General features: G+C 40.6%; 2 protein-coding genes across 5 annotated transcripts in view; both read right to left on the bottom strand.

The window, feature by feature from the left end:
• Positions 1-17,143, bottom strand: part of LOC128860591 (uncharacterized) — a 53,536-nt gene that overhangs the window by 8,299 nt on the left and 28,094 nt on the right. For 3 of the 4 annotated variants that reach the window (XM_054098204.1, XM_054098205.1, XM_054098206.1), the window contains 3 exons: positions 9,820-11,285; positions 8,171-9,747; positions 26-2,003 (listed from right to left, as the gene is read on the bottom strand). In XM_054098204.1, the coding sequence (XP_053954179.1) occupies positions 26-2,003; positions 8,171-9,747; positions 9,820-11,285 (5,021 nt within the window). Of the gene's footprint in view, positions 1-25; positions 2,004-2,289; positions 5,689-8,170; positions 9,748-9,819; positions 11,286-17,143 lie in introns of those variants that run through there. The other variant, XM_054098208.1, reaches the window with a different exon arrangement.
• On the bottom strand, positions 15,220-16,088 carry LOC128860593 (piggyBac transposable element-derived protein 3-like). Its single transcript, XM_054098210.1, has 2 exons — positions 15,860-16,088; positions 15,220-15,806 (listed from the first exon to the last, which is right to left on the bottom strand). The coding sequence occupies exons 1-2, from the start codon at positions 15,931-15,933 to the stop codon at positions 15,404-15,406; spliced, it is 477 nt and encodes a 158-aa protein (XP_053954185.1). The 5' UTR covers positions 15,934-16,088; the 3' UTR covers positions 15,220-15,403.

Below are 17,143 nucleotides of genomic sequence, written 5' to 3'. Positions count from 1 at the left end.
TTGCTTTTGCGGTGATCGCACTTACATCTTCGGTTGGTTGTAAACGACTATTTGATACCGAACGACCACCAAAACCATTCATATACGAATCCTTATCCATTGAATTGTCACTTGTGTCCCGTTTTCGGCGCCGTGGTGCTTGTGGTATCGGCGCTCCATCGTTGACACCCTCAATGTCCCCTGGGAAAACTGGTTTACCGACGATGTTTAAGTCATTCATTTCCTCTTCATCGTTGTTTTTGTAACTATTACGTGGTGGGCGCAAATATTCCTCGTCATCATCAAAATACGACTCGTGACGTATGTTTTCTGCGACCGGGAAATCTTGGCTATCCATTGAATATTTGCTGCGACTGCGCCCTTTTCGCAATGGACGTTTTGGAGCAGTAAAGAAGTCACTGCCATTTTGCGACAAAGAAAGGTCATCGCCGTATTCGCTGCGCTGGGATTCGATATCTTGTGATATATCTTGTGGTCGAGAGTTTTTATGTAATCGCTTTGGTTTCGGTGGTGGAATATCGTAATCCCTGTACTCCATTTGTTCATTGGTTTGTCCTACATGCTCCAAGGCATTTATTGGTCTATCGTACCCTTCACGTATGGCATTACTTATGTACTGCCGTAATTCGATGTTATCTTCGGAGATTCCTCGCTTGCGTAAGAAAAATTCATCGTCGTCGATTTCTTCCATTACCACTTTTTTGCCTGAGCTGGCAGTTGACTGGGTTTCCTGTGGCAATCCATCGTCGGAGGGATATTTCAAATAACTCGCTTCTGCCTCTAGCTCAGCTTTGCGCAACAATTTGTTCTTTTCAATTTCTTTTTCTGTCCATCCCTCTACCTCTTTACTATCTTCTGATCGAAGATCAGAGTCTTGATGAACTATGGGGCGCCTTCTGAATTCTCCAGCACGCATTTTGGAAATTTCGTGTATAGCTCGGTTTTCCTCATCAAACTCAGCAAATTGTTTTGTATCAGCAACGCCGCCCATTATTCCTAATTCTTGTGGTTCGCTTTCAGTCTCTTCTAAATCATCCTTCATTCGCCGCTCCAGTGACGATTCTCGGTCAAAGCTCTCTTGTTCGCTTCCGTAGCGACGGTAACGGGAGCCTTCGCTATCATTATAGCTTACGTCTGAGAACTTATCGGCCCAACGCGAGCGCACAGGTCCCGGTCCTCGATCTCCCTGTGGGGAGCTAGATGATTCAAGAGATGGTTGTGTTTCAGTGCTCGGAATCACACTCACGCCTTCAGTGGGAGTTTCAGGTCCAACTGATGCTTGCGACTCTACAGGCTTCTTCTTGCGGAATGCTCTTGGATAGGTGCCGAAATTGAATTCGAACATTTTTTTCTGTGGTTGCGTAGCAGGTGTGATATCTGTCTCCAATTCTTCGTCCTGACCCTCATTTTCCTTAAATGATTTACTCCTTCTAAGTTTAAGTGTAGAGAATTTGTCGGGTAGTTTAAATTTCGACATATCTGGTTTGTTGAATTTCGTGAATTCTGGACGTTTGAAGTCTTTAAGTTTCGACATGTCAGGACGTTTAATTTCTGGCATTTTAATTTTCGAGAACTCGGGTGCCTTAAATCGCTTGCGCTCTTTAGCTTTTGGACTCGATGATGCCGGTTTCTTGGCAGGCGTACGCAACTTTGTTTTGATTTTTCCGGCCTGACTCTTTATACCAGCCTGCATTTTGCGAGTGCGATCCTGTGCGCTGGCCATAAAGCCTTTTTTGCGATTTTCTGGCTTTAACGGCAGCTCTTCCAAGGCACTTGAATCGACCTGACTAGTGTGTATGTCATAATCAGTACGTGACTCCGTACGAGGAGTTGTGGCTTCTGAACTTAAATAACGTTCCTCCAAATCTTGCTGAAGATCTTCTGCCTCTGTGATTTCTTCGTGCAACTTCTCAATATTCCGGGAAAGATTTGATATTTCAGACTGCTGCGTTGAGGTGATTTCTTCACTCGAAGGGGATGCGATCGGTTCGTATTCATGATCACTAAAAAATAAAACAACCATAAATAAAACAACCATTTTCGAAATAAAAGAAATTGTGTAAGCTTTTAAAAAGTTGGTGCAGTTAGTATTGTAGAGAGGTAGCAAATGAATGACCGTACATGAGGTAATCAAATATATGTATGAAGATGTACATATATATGTATAAGGGAATATGTTTTAGTTTTCGTGAATAGTGTCGCTGTTTGTTTTGTTTCAGTATATATGTAAGAATAGAAAACTTTCACTCAAAGAGTTGTCAGAGGGACGACATTGGATTTTATTCTTACCGAGAAAAGTACGTCCTTTCGAGAAATTCTCTTTTATCTTTTTGTTGATGAGACTGGCTAGAGCTTTCAAAACTTGACAAACGCGATTTGCGTTCATCGAAATTGAAACTAACCGTTTTTGTCATTCGCGTACTATACAAATCTTCATGCGAGCCGTGCAATTTTCGTGCTCGGTCTTGCGACTGTGTTCGTCCATCCATAAAGGATGATTTACGTACCAATTTTGACTTGCCCATCCGCCCATCGGCAGATGGGGGGCGTGGCAGGCTGTGTTGCGAAGTTCCAAGTGGTGGTAATTGATGACCCAAATCTCCACTGCTACCACTGCCGATATTTATGGGTACGGAAATTAGTGTACCTTTGGGGATATGGAAGTGAATACCACTTCCGCTACCTATAGATGTTTCCTTACTAGCTCTATTAAGCTCGGTCTCGCTGCGTCGCGAATGTGAATCAATTTCGCTTGAATAAAATGTTCTGTTTCCGGCCATAAACTGATCCCTGCGTATTGAAGGTATTACAATGGGTGCAAACGTATCTGCTATATTTGAGGAAGTTTGCTCTGAAGTCAAAAAGTCTTCACGGCTGCTGTATGCAGTAATGGGTGGTGTAGGTTGAAGGGAACTTGGTGGTGGTTTAGATGGTCGAGCGTTGTATTGGTCCATTTCGTCAACTTTGAGGGAGAAGGTCTCCGTCACTTTCACTGACATTGGTTCTTTTTCTGAAGGTTTTGTAACGACAGCTGAGTTACCAGCGACTATGGACATTGGCGTACGTTTGGATTTGGAAAATATGCTCACCAGCTTGACTGGCACTGGTGAAGGTGACTTCTCGCGCTTCGGTGAAGTCGGTGACGGTGATTTTCCACGCACAGGCGATAGGGACTGTTGGCGCCTTAGTGTAAAAATCGGTTCAACTAATGCTGTTTCCCCGCTTTTATTAGACGTAAACATATATTTAAAGCGTGATGTGTACGAGGTTTTAATTTCTGGTGGTATATCTTGCAGCGGTATTTCATTATTTATGTCGCTGAAATACATTTCAATGGTTTGTGCTTCCATGCGCTGAGAATTAGGGGCAGGCTTTTTACTACGATCCGGTGATATATTTCGTTCTGGAGAGCGTTGTCTTTTCAATGCTTGTTGCTTACTAACTGCGTCAAGGGATAAGGTAGCTGAAGAATCTGTACCGGGCAATTGCAATGTGTCCATTATATGAGGCGATTGGGGCCGATTTGGCGAAGGTGACTTCGAACGCAACCTGGCCGCGACTGCCTTTTGTGTCTCGCTTCGCACGAGCTGATCGATATCTACAGTCGGTATTTTGCTGATTATTTGTATGTTCGTTTCCTCAACAGGATGCAATGACGGAGGGTGTACTCTATCTCCCCCAAGTGAAGGAGGTTGTGTTGTCTGCAATCGAATATTGTCATAAATATCTTCAATATTTCTGTTTGCTGCTATATTTTCCAACTCGGCAACTTCTTGTTGCAATGGATCTTTGGAGGTGGTAATTGGCACATTTACAATAGGTTTCGGTGAATTGGCTCTTCCAAAAGGTCTCCATGGTACTGTGGGCTTAGTTGACGGCCGCGGAGATATCTCCCATAAATTGTTATCCGGATAGGAAGAAAAGCGTGAGACGTCGATCGGCCGGTTCTGAGGCATCACATCGCCCAGAGGAGGGTAATGTATATTTTCCTTATTTTCGTCTGGACGCATATAGTCTGTGGATACGGGTGGCTTAGCAATACGATAATCCGTAGTGGACGGAGAGGGCGACCTTTGTCTTGATGTCGTTGCACGTTCAAAATCAGGCCGCATATCCACAGCATTAGTGGTTGGCGTGGGCGCTATTAGATTCAGTGTGGGCGCTGCCAACTGCTGACTCAGTTGCTGAGGCTGTGGCGAGGTAACAAGCGGACTCACTGGCGAAATATCAGTGGTAGGCATAAAAGCAGATGCTCTTCGATGTGAGACAAAGTGTGATAAATCGACGTTCGAAGTGCGACGACTGGTGCTAGTGGAGCGTATCTCAAATCTCTCCGAACGCGTTGTTGGTATATTAATATCAGCCACGAATAGGTCGGATTTGGATGGAGATCGGGAGATGCGACGCAATGAAGTAACGCTACGCGTTGACCAAGTGTCTGGCTCACGCATGCCACTATTGGACATTCGACTCAATGACATCTGACGGCCACGTTGACCTGCCATAAATGTGCCTGGGCCACCCATTTCATTTTCTTTCGCATCAGAGATGCTACGTACCACCAATCCACGTGAGCGGGCCACCTCTTCTAATTCAGGATATTTATCTACGAAAGAAACGTCTACTTGTGCAGTACTATGATCAAGTGCGCGTTGTGCACCCACACTTCGCATTGAGAGGCGATCAATGTCCATGTGCAAGTGCCCTCCGATATTGTAACTTCGCGTAGACAACTGATCCAATTGTGCTGTAGTGTCCAAATTAACGGGCTGAAAGTGGTTTGGGGAATGCAGATGTTCATGTTCACTACCTAGATCACTATGGAAACCCATGGTTGAAGTGGGACGTGAGTCACCAACGGGATTTACCCGTTCGGGAAGTAGCGAGTCGCATTGAAAGTATTGACAAGCGCAACGAACGTCAAGTGTGGCTCCACTACTGCTTTCGTTTCGCGATACGAAATGCTTCTTCTCCCGCGGCAAAGCGCCAACTGAAGCCGATCGTCGGGGGTTCATTTTCATAAAAGCTTTGTTATGAATAGATAAAATCGGGGAATACCGCTCTGACAGCCAGGTCGGGGTAAGGTAATTGTAGACCAATTTACTTTGTAATTGTGGCTACTGCTGACAATCAGTCAAGAATCGACGCAGATTTTCGTTCGTATATGTTCAGTTTGTTTTTGTTTTTGTTTTTTGGCTTTCGCTATTTTTAAACACACATACGCCCGCGGGCAGGCATAACAAATTTTCGTTCAAAATTGTGATTTTTTGTATATTATAAAAATAAATTAATTTTCTTGTTCGTTTTGTTTGTTTCTTAGCTCGGTGGTCTGACTATGTGACATTTAAAACAAATTACATTTTTTTTCAATTCACCAGCGATTAACGGTTATAACGGTTACTGCAAGAGCAGTTAAGTTGGAAAAATTACGTATGCATGTATGCTGGCGAATGAAGACACGGTAATAAAAAATAAGGCTGCACGAACTATCACTAAAAAGTATTAGACACTTGCAGCCAACAATTTGCTTCTTCGTAGGTGGCACATCGTATTTGCTAGTATTTTAAGGAGTTTTAAAATAGATTTATTTTTTGTCACAGCGCAACTGTCAGTTGCAGCGAGCGTCTAACGCCAAACGAATGTCCGCATCGTTGCGAATTTCAGCCAGGACTGAGAGCTTTTCATACGTTTACCGAATAGCCAAGCTGACGAAGAAGTGAATTGGCGAAGACTGTGTCTTTGTCGTATTTGCCTAAGGCAAAGAAAATGTAATTCATTTTATTTTAAAATTAGCTAAAAGAGAAACATTTGAATTATTTCACTTCTCCGTTCAGCGCCAACGAGCGGCAAAACCAAACATAAAAAGAAGTAAAATAAAATTAAGTATATATCAATGGTTTAAATATAAATACAACATGTTAATAATTGTGTTTAGCATTCGCTGAAATATTTGCTATTTAGACTAGGTTGTGGTGCCAGAAACAACTATTGTACGAGTACTCCAAGCTGTCGAGAGACACACTTGCCAGCAGGCTCCTAAATATATTGATTCGACCGTTTTTTGTGCTGGTCTTTGTAATCACTTTCCGAATCGCAATGAAATTTTTGTTTGTGATGTAATCAATTTCTAAAAAAACATATTTAAATTATGGCAGACACTGGAGACAATGATTTGTTTCTCGTTTTTTTGGGAAGCTTCATTTATTTATTTGTGCGTGACGACTGGGGGGAATGCTAGCGTGAGCCTTGCAGCCGAGGTGCATAATTGAGTGCACAGGCTGATGAAAATTTTGTGATCGCAAGCAATAACCGCCTTAGCCGACTAAGAAACAATTTTGTACAGTTAATACCTATAATAATACCAACTGATTGAACCTTATACGTGTGGCTTTAGACCTGAAAAATCCACAATTGACCAGATTTTCACAACACGATAGGTCTTGGAAGAGACCCATTCGCATCGGCACCCACGTCACTATTGACAGTTACGATTTCGAGGTTGTAAGAAACTTTGTTTATCTAGGAGAATCTCTCTTGCCAACAAGTGCTACTTTGGTCTAAGTAGGCAATTGAGTAGTAAAGTCCTCTCTCGATGAACAAAAGTACCACTTTACAAGGCTATTATCATGCCCGTCCTATCGTACGTCGCAGAAGCTTTCGCGATGACAACATCCGATGAGGCCTCACTTGGAGTGTTTGAGAGAAAAATTTCGACGCAGAAGATTTTTAGGTCCTTTGCCCGTTAGCGACGACGAGTATCGTAGGCGATGGAATGAGCTGTATGAGCTTTACCACGACGTAAGCATAAGTCCGAATGGAAACAAACGCTCGCGCTCTGAAAGTATTCGATGCAGTACCAGCTGGTGGTAGTAGAAAAAGAGGAATACCCCCACTGCGTTGGAAAGGTCAGGTGGAAAAAGACTTGACTTCACTTGGTGTTTCCAACACGATAAAGAAACAACAGGTGCGTTTTGTTAAACTTGCCCAAACTCGCGTAAGCGGTTACGCGCCATTAATTTTCCGATTAGGCGGTTATTAGCTGTGAAGACGTGGAAGTAGGTAGACGCAGAGATAGATTTGAGGTTTGCACTTCGAAATAATGACCTTTTGTGCCTAGTGAAAGTAATTGCTATCAGAGCATTTCATCATCAGCCAGTGTGTAATACAATTTTCTGAATTACTACACCTACTTATGGACGGGACGGGTTCGAATGACATTCATAAAAGTAGCTCCGCTCGCCCGCCTTTCCGATGATAAGCGAATTGGATTCAAAAGCTTACTGGCGTCATATTTAAACTTCTTATCTGATTCAGATTGGCGGCCGCCGTAGCAGCAAAATGAAGAAAAAGTTTTTTCTAATAGCGGTCGCCCCTCGGCAGATAATAGCAAGCCTCTGCCATGAAAAAGCTCCTCATAAAAAATATTTGCCGTTCGGAGTCTGCTTAAAACTGTAGGTCCCTCCATTTGTGGATCAACATCAAGACGCACGCCACAAATTGGAGGAGGAGCTCTGGTGTAAGGGTCATATATATATATATATATATATATATCTGGTTCAGACTTGGAGAAAGTTTTGCCACACCCGACAATTTTACGATAGGTTGATAAGCATAGTTTTTTATTCTTTAAAATAAGACACTAGAACAATACATTTGTCGATCTATAAATTTTGCAATGCTAATAATCGTCAGAGGCCGTGGAGCCCACATATGTTTTGAACTCTTGTTAGCCTTTGATAAAATTTAATTTTTGCTGAGATGGACGCAATCGTAATAAAGCTTTGGTGCACACGGATGCCAAAAAGGACCCATACAAATCGTTTCGAGGCTTCACGTCTCGATAGTTAAAGTATAATGACGACTCACCTTTGGTGTATTCTGGTTGGAGTGGTATATGTGCGATGTCAATTTGTGTTTTTGGTGATTTTCGTATGAGTGCATATGTACATAGAAATGTATGGGTGTTGGTTATGACTATGTGGACAGACAATTGTGCAATTCTCTCGTTTGATTGCCTGGAGTGGCGTGTAGTTAGTAACAGTTTCACAATGAAATGTATTAGCAAATTATGTTTTCTGAAAGCAATGCACATATTTATAAACACATACATACATTAGCATTGATAGCGGAAAGTTAAGCACACATTCAATAGTTAGTGTGGTGGACTTACCTCATATTCGTCCATTTTTTTCGCAGAGCAGCCTCTTGTGTGGCTTCTTGGACTTCCATTGGCAATTCGATATCTTCGCGATGCGGTTCCGCCTCATCTTCGACATGCGAAAATGTTACTTTTTTGTCGGACGGCGCTGGTGATGCCTCCTTCTTGATGGCTGGCTTCAGATCTATTGGTTCGTGGTCTTCGACGATGCGTAGATTATCCTCGATAATACTTGTCGCGTCACTTTCCTCTGTTACTGGAGATAGTTGCGCTCGATTGCGATCTTCATCAGATGAGGCGGAGTCGATTGACGACAGCGGTGCAAGTAAGTTCATCGTTGGCTTATCCGTTGCTGACGTTCCAGCAGCGCTGGCAGCTGCAATTTGCTCCTCCTCGCTGCTACCCATTCGATCAAGTGGCAGAGATTTTACCCCGTCTTCAATATGTTTCAAGGTTGAGCTGTTCTGTTTGGCTAAGGATTCCTTGAGTGCCTCAACAGCACCTGGCTCCAGAATGCCACTGTCCGTAACCGTAGGCTGAGTCAAAGATTCTGGCTGAATTTCCGATTCTATTTCTTCATATACATGTTCCCGTCGGAGACGTGGTGCTTTCTTTGGTGATGGCACGGTATTGGCAATTACATTCGAAATAGTTGTATCCTCACTTGCTTCTGTCGGTGTCTCAGCCTCGTTTACTATTGCTGCATCTATTGTTGTAGGTGTGTCTTTGTTATTCTCCGGCAGGTCGGGTATTTCTATGATTTCATCGGGAACAACAATGTCAACCCCTTCTGAATGATTTGTCTCCAAATGTACTTTGCTATCTTTCAGAGAATTCTCGTCTTCTTGTCTATTGTCATCTCTTCGCTTTCGACTTGGTGACTCATCCAATTCCATTATTTCTAGAACGTCGTCAGAATCTTGTTTTTCTATGAAGTGAGGTATTTCACCGCGTTCTGCCTTTGGGGATTTTTTTAGTTTGAGGATTTTTGTTTCTTCTCCGAGTACAATCTTCTCGTCCTTGCCCAAATGAATGCGACGTATATTCAGACGCTTCTTCTGCCGGTCCGCCATGCTTTTTAATTTCTTCATAATGGGATAGCAATGCTTCTGTTCTGTGTTTTTGCCGTTTATAAGTATCTGTGGATTTGGCGATGCTAAATTTTCCTGGCTATGTCGTCGACTACTGCTGGTCGATGCGCAAGGCAGTGATTGTGCGTCTTCGTTAGTACGTCCGCCTTTCCGACGCCTGAGATAACCACGAATTTTCTCCAAACGAGTAGATTTTCTTGGTTTTCCAGTTGCCAGTACCGAGTCCGAGACGCATGAAATGCTTTCGCTGCGTAAGCTGTGCGTTTCTTCGTCTTCTGGTGCAGATTGTAGATAGTCTTCTTCACCTTCCGAAAGTTCTTGAATATAACGTTCGGGTTGCTTTACAACAACTTGTTCGTCAATACGGACCTTCTTCAAAGATTTAGGTGATTCCGAAACAAAGCGAAATTCTTGTGATTTGCGCAAAAGCAAAACAATTTCCGGTTCCTCGTCCGGTCCAAGTGGTCGTTTGTATAAATGGGTCCAAGGATAACCGCCCTAATCAAAGTACATATAAGTGCATATTATTAATTAACTGAATATTTACATTTTATGACTGTTCTTGCTTACCCTTTCCTTTGCGCGCCGCAGGTCCTCCCACTTATACGTCTGCAATGGAACTGGTGGTCGATCAGTGGGACTTTGTATCAGATACTTCTTCAGTGATTGATAGTATTCACGTTTGCAATCATCGACAAGTTTTTGCGCCTCCGCGTTACTATTAATATGAGGTAAAGATTCCAGAAACAGCTGACGCTCATGCTCGTCCGATGGAGTTTTTGGTGAAGGCACGTTCACAATTTTAAGCTCATTGTGTTTCGTTTGATCGGCATCAGCTTTTAAAGCTTCACCGTTACTTGGTTTCGATGACTTTAGTATGCTTGTTACTTCCGACAATTGTGCGTCGACCTTTTGTGATAGTGTATTACTTATTTCATCTAGTAATGATGCAGTTTGTTCAGTCTTTTCTTCTTTTTGATCTTGTTCTGAGACTACCTTGTTACTAAGTATTTGTGCGGTTTCCTCTTCTATCTCAGTGGCTTTCTCTGTCTCAGCCTCAGGCTCAGCCTTCAGTTCTTGTTTTGCTTCTTCACACCTCTTCAGTGCTTCTAACACTTCACGTTCTATTTCGTTTACTAACCTCTCTGCGGTCGCTTTAATTGCATCACTTGGCACCCACTGTTCTTTAATGACGGCTGCTTCCTGTTCTACCCCCGTTTCTGTTTCCGTTTCCGTTCCTTTTTCCACTCTGTCCCAAGCTTTCACTTCAATATCTGGCTCAACTTTTATGCTGTCAGCGTCTTCAATGCCAGATTCAATACGCTGTGATTGACTCGTCTGTACTACTATTTCAATAGGTTTCTTCGATATTGCCCCGGCTGGTTCCACTTCAATAACTGTTCGTACATTCGAATGCGTCTCCACTTTCGACGTACCCACTGTCAGTTCATTTTGCTGAGGTTGTAATTCGTTAATACCAACACTATCGTCGGGTGTTTGATACTCGTTGTACGTCTCTATCAAATGAGATTCAAAATCAAGTACATGACCCTGATCGGCACTGCCGCTATTACTAGACTGTCTGTCAACGGCAGGCGGTGAAATCGTCTCTTTCGTCGGCTCTGTGTCACTCGCAGGCACTGTAGACGTCGAGGGGTTTGCAACGGCTGTCGCTGTCTCTTCTGCTTCTGCTTCTGTTGTTATTGCCGATTTCAGCGTTCCTGACGTTACAGTCGAAATGGGTATTTGACTCGTTGCACTCTCGTTGCTAAAACTATTTTCGGTGTTAGTTGGACTATGACTGTTGACTAGATCATCGTTTGTATCCGCTGATTCTAAAGTCTCCACTTCACGTATAGACTTGTCTGCGGTTGATGTGTCCTCAGCTTCTGCTGATGAACCGGCTGTTGCACTAGATTCTGATTCCGCCTCTGCCGATGCTACCTCTGTTGCTTGCGGTTGTAAATGTTTATTGTTGAGCACTTGAAGTATAGTTTGCTGCTCAGTTGGACTAGTTCCAGCACCGGGTAATGACACTACAAGTAAGAGAATAATGAGAAATAAATAGACTACACCGCAGTGATCGGGTCTAATTTTAGTTGAATAGTACTAAAACTCTTCCATATACATTTTACCACAACAATTCAATTTATGCGTGAAATGAGAAACAAGTGTGCAATACACAAAATTCATGAGACGTCAGCACAACAATTATTTTACGAGCGCTCCGACATGAATGTAGAAAATAGGGCGTGTTGCATAAGAATGGATGGCTTTGAATGACGAAGAAGTTAAATTGTTCTCTGGAAATGAGTATTGTGAGTAAGTTTAGGAGGACTCCACGGGTATTTGTTGCTGACCTAATTAAATAACTGCCTTCCAAATGTGAGCGTAAATTTATGTTGGCTTTGTGTATATCCTTTGGGATCTGGTACACGCCACTATTTCGCTGATTTCGCCCAAATACATTGCACTGCACACCAACACACCCATCTGTATGTGCACAGGCTAGTGCTAAGATGTAATTACGAAATACCCAAGTTTTTTTGTATAACATATATAAAAATATTACCCGAACAGATTCGGAGCGAAACTAAAAGTCAGAAATTTGTAAATTTTCTTGTTCTCATCGCAGTTTAGATTCGTAAAATTGAAATTCATCTACTTATATGATTCCAGAGCTGATAATATTTTTAGCATAATTGCAAATATGTAATACCTTTTCACTTTCGTTCTAAAAATCTAGGCTTTGAGTTCGTTTCGTTTTATGGTTTTGAATGATGAGAAAACTACAATGCTTCATCTACTAATTTCGAAATGAAGCAGCGCGCTACTCATTTTCCGTAAACGTTCGCCCCGATCGCGTTTATGACCTTAAGCACACTGATGGGCATTTAGACGAAATTCGCAGGAAATCGTTGTTCGATCGGCTAATGTAGCTTTTGCCTCTGCTGTTGCTGCTGTCCGCTAGTGGCTCTTTTCCGCGACTAGGCAAACAAGTTGAATTTTTTAATTTTTCTATTGTGTTTTATGTTGGCTTTTCTCTATTCATTTGATTTTTCTATGTATTTTTGTTTCGAATTTTCTCTGTATGTTTGAATGTAATATTAATTTCTGCTCGATGATTTCGTCTGTTTGAATGTTAAAGAACTTGAGTTGTTAGTTGTTGTCTATTTGCGTATGCGGTTGCATGTTTGACTTGGTATGTGTGCGCATGTATGAACTTCTTCTCCATTGAATGCTTCATGGGTTGCTCTGTAAAACATATATACGCACATGTACACATACAAACATACTCGTATATCTGCCTTGGCTCTCTCAATTGCCATTTTCATGCAACCCGAATGCGAATTGGTCATATTTATACTCATTAATATGTAGAAGTTAATTTGGACATGGTCTGTTTGTGCTCAATATTGGTTGAGTAAATATGCACGTACTGTGTTTGTAGTACAAACGAAACGAAAACATACAGACACACATGCTTACACCTATGGATAAGGCAATGTTTAGCTCCGCGATCTTAATTTAGATCAAACGTTTGGAAAGTGTGTGTGTGTGTTTTTGTTCTTTTTCCCATTCCCACTTGTGTTGTTAAGCCAAATATTTACAATGCACAATAAATAAAAACAACACGGTAAGGAGCTAATGGTTTGCTAACTACCGAACTCTCGTATCGGAAAGATATGTCAATTAAATTAAATAACAGCCACAGAAAGCGAAAGTATTGGTGAAAAAATTAAGGACCGATTCCGAACGGTTTCGGTTTCGCCAAAAAGAAAGCCCAACTTTCGCCGAACATTCCTTTATTTTTATTCCCTCAGAAAATATTCCAAAAATGTCTTGGGTTTTGCATAATAGCGATACGAATTGCAGTTGCGGCTGCACGAATAAATAAAAGCCACGAGTAGGACGTAAATGATTATATGTACATATATTATATTAAGTTGATTATGTTAAAGCTGCGATTAGTGGAGCCTTACCGTAACTTTGGCAATCAGCTCTTCTGATCAAACATATCAGCATCACTGTAAGCGATTATAGGCCGTAACCATAAAAGTAGCCGTAGGTATCTATTGAATTTTGGGTTTACCACGTAACCGTAAGCAGCTGTGAAATTTGTTTTGATATTTGCGATAAAAATTTAAATATGAGAAATGACCGACAAAAATTAATTGTCTTAGTGGAAAATTATACGTGTTTTTATGGCAAAATTCAAATGTTGTCACTAATTAAACTTCAATATCAGCTGTTTATGTTTACGGGATGACTATTCACAGCTTAAATCCACTGAATATGCATCACTTGTCTCGGTGAAAATTCTATAACGGAAGTGACGTACCAATAGGTGCGTATATATGCGAGTATGCAAATTATCGACTTGCGGATTGCTAATGGCACTAGTCCAAAAAGGGTTGCTACGAAGAGTTACGTTTGTGATGCCCCACACAGTAATAATATTAAAAAAAAAAATTATATTTATTTCATTAATTCGGGCATTTATCTTATTGAGTATTGTAAGGCGTTTTTCAATAGGTGCGCTTCAACTTTTTCCCGATAGGGAGGGCGAACGACGCAATATTTTTTACTTTTCGATTGTCATTTGTAAACTTCATTAGTATACATTTCATCATGGAACGCTACACACTTGAGCAACGATTGCAAATCGTGCAAATTTTTTATGAAAATAATCGTTCTGTTGCTGCTACTTTAAGAGCATTACGGCCATTTTACGGTCCATTTAACTTTTGGCTCAATGGCTTTGTCAACAAGCAAAATATGCGTTACTGGGCAGAAACCAATCCACACGTGATTCATGAGGCACCGTTGCATCCCGAAGAAATCACTGTTTGGTGCGGTTTACATGCCGGCGGCGTAATTGGCCCATATTTTTTTGTTGACGAGAACGATCGCCACGTTACTGTGAATGGAAATCGATACCGCGACATGATAAACGATTATTTTTGGCCGCAATTGAATGGTATGGACTTAGACGACATGTGGTTTCAACAGGACGGGGCCACAAGCTACACAGCACACGCTACAATTGATTTGTTGAAGAGTAAGTTCGATGAGCGCATTATTTCCAGAAATGGACCGGTCGAGCCGCCGCGCTCGTGTGATTTGACGCCTCTAGACTATTTTCTTTGGGGTTATGTGAAGTCATTGGTCTACAGTAAGAAGCCGGCGACGATTTGTGAGCTCAGAGCCAATATTTAACGCTGCATACTTAAATGTATGTATATGTTCAAACTCGATAATAAAAAAAAAATTAGTTAAAAAAGTCAAACCGTTTGTGTTTTATTCAAAAAAAAAAGTTGAATAGCTCTTACTGAAAATTCTCCTAAGAAATTGGAACATCGTTGAATATTGTATCAAGACCACATTTTCCGTTGGAAATATTTGCTTTAAATATCTGTCTGCTGCTCAGAAAAATATGGAATTTTTAAAGAGTCATTGCTTGTTTTTTATTTCGGCCTTCGAAAATGTTAGGTTCCACCCAAATTTAGGCGAAGCTTGCTTAACCAAATGAGAAGCTCGTTTATGGATAAAATATTTCAAATTTTTAGCACTAGTTTAACAGTGTATATTATTTGAGATGGTTGAAAGAGAGATGTTTGAGCTCGAATTACATACTGAGTTTTGAAAAATTATTAGATTAAGGGAATTTCTATGAAGACGGAGCAAGAGAAATTGTCTCTCCGAAATTCCGATTGCTGTAGCGACTGTCAGACCTCATTATTTAAATTTTTACAGTCCCGTTGTTTGCTATAGCAATTAACCCATTAAATCCCAACCTTATATAAAACAATTTTTTTAAATGCGTTTATAAAACGTTTATTGAAATAGTGTAATTAAGCTCCTTAAAAAAGAAAACCACGAAAAAAAATCAAAGAAATGCATTTTTTGGGCTGCACCCAATCGAGTACAATGGGATAATATGTATATACATTGCCTTTCAGAGACTTCCTTGGTTATTAGTTCGGTTAACAGTATGGAAGTTTTTGAAACATTCTCTCTCCACGCAAAGGGCTACATTGCATAACTCGCAAATCCATCGAATTCTTTGGTGACACTCCCTGCACCTCAGCTGATTCGATATCCTTTTGGGAAAATGGTTATATGAGGAACCAGCTATTGATGCCGTTGTCGATCATTTTGAAGATATGTCCCGGATATTATAATTGCGTAAATAAAATCGCACAATTTCACGTTGGTATTGCAACAAGTCGCATTGACTCTTACTTGCCATTTTATAAAGCTTCCATGCGTTTACTACGCACGAGCTTATCATTGTGATGAAAAGAGGCCACCACCATTTATTTCCTCTAAACTTTATATAGTAAGTATTCAAAGCTTGGTCGTGGAGGTCAACTCCTCCCATTCCTGAGTTGTATTCCGCTATCAACTTCGGCTGATGGGCATTCACCTTGCGCCTCTCTTGTCTTGACCATCGTTTGACGGTATGTAAAGGTTCAGTTCTATCAAAGTTTGTTCCCACTGTCACAACGCTATTGTCATTCCACTTCACAAAAAGTATTCCTGAGTCAGAACACCTACAAAATTTGATACAAAACAACTATTCAAAAAATCATTATGATAAACTTACATAAAATCAAACTCTCCCCGTTGCTTCTTTTGTAGTTCTTTGTTCGTTTTCAGAGGACATTTTTTGGACCGCATTTCACGAACAATCCCAGTAGCCTTAAATCCTTGTTCTTTCAAAATTCTAAGAAGGTCATATGACGTAAAGAAGTTGTCGAAAAATACGATGTGATCGGTCGGATGTGGAATGTTTGCCAAAAGATCAAGGACGACCCTTGAACCTAATGGGAGACTTTCTTTCTGATCCTCTTAAGATCCTCCTCATTGAAACAAAAATCATGCTTGTTATGCTGCAAGGCATATATTTTCGTTTGATCGATTATTAATTTTACCACCTCATCGTCAAAAATGGTTTCAAAAATTTCAACTGGGTTCTTAGTTAACAATAAAGAACACGCTTCAAGTTGGGATTGTTCGTAAAAATGCGTTTCTGGAATTTCCGCACTTGTTATTCTCTTTTTCTATTTTGGATTTAGATCTTTTGACAACTTTTGCCTTTTTTGTAAGCTTGCAAGTGGAATATCATCATCACTGTCACTGTCACTGCTCAAAAATAAGTCAACTTCGCCTGGAACATCCCTTGGAATATCATCACACAATATATTATCCTCTTCAATGTCCTCCTCATCTGTGTCCCAGTGGGTATTTGGCGGTATAATAGCGAAGTCGAAGTGACTACGGTCATTTGATTCAATATAGTCGGTGGCCGCAGAAAGGTTGTGAAACCTCTTTCCGTAAATTTTTTTTACATCCATTACCAAATCTACATGAAATATGCACACAAAATATATATTAATGTTCTCACTGTACCCATGCGAGTACACTAGAATTTAAACCTACCGAAATGCGCTTTTCCACAACTTTTTTCGTATTTTGTTATATTTATTTATTTATTTATTTATTTATTTATACAAATAGTACATAGTAAGACTAAGGTCTTTTGATAGTACTTCAACAATATTATAAAAAAAACTGGAATGTTTTTAACATACAAGTTTCTTAATCTAAATTTTACACCAGTTCATTTACAAATCAATCCAATATATTTAACTTAACTATAATAATAAGAAGAAAAAAAAAAAATTAAAATAAAAATAGCAGTATGAAAAGGAAAGAAGGATTTAGAAAAGAAAAAGAAAAAAACAAAAATAGTACAAGTAATTAGAGAATGTAAAGAGAAATGTAATGCGCTACTTTAATGCAATCAAACACTTTTAAAATAATTATAGACTTGTGCCCTGAAGTTAGATCTGTTAAGTCCAGCCTTCACAGTGTCGGGTAATGAGTT

This window comes from Anastrepha ludens, chromosome 4 (genome assembly GCF_028408465.1).
Source record: "Anastrepha ludens isolate Willacy chromosome 4, idAnaLude1.1, whole genome shotgun sequence".
NCBI classification, from domain to species: domain Eukaryota; kingdom Metazoa; phylum Arthropoda; class Insecta; order Diptera; family Tephritidae; genus Anastrepha; species Anastrepha ludens.
This window is presented reverse-complemented; position numbering and strand designations above follow the sequence as displayed.

Excerpts from the sequence above, each read along its gene's own strand:
- LOC128860593 (XM_054098210.1), bottom strand. The coding sequence starts at position 15,933 with ATGCGGTCCAAAAAATGTCCTCTGAAAACGAACAAAGAACTACAAAAG. Across the intron at positions 15,807-15,859 it reads CGGGGAGAGTTTGATTTTAT|GTGTTCTGACTCAGGAATAC; the intron begins GTAAGTTTATCA and ends CAAATTTTGTAG.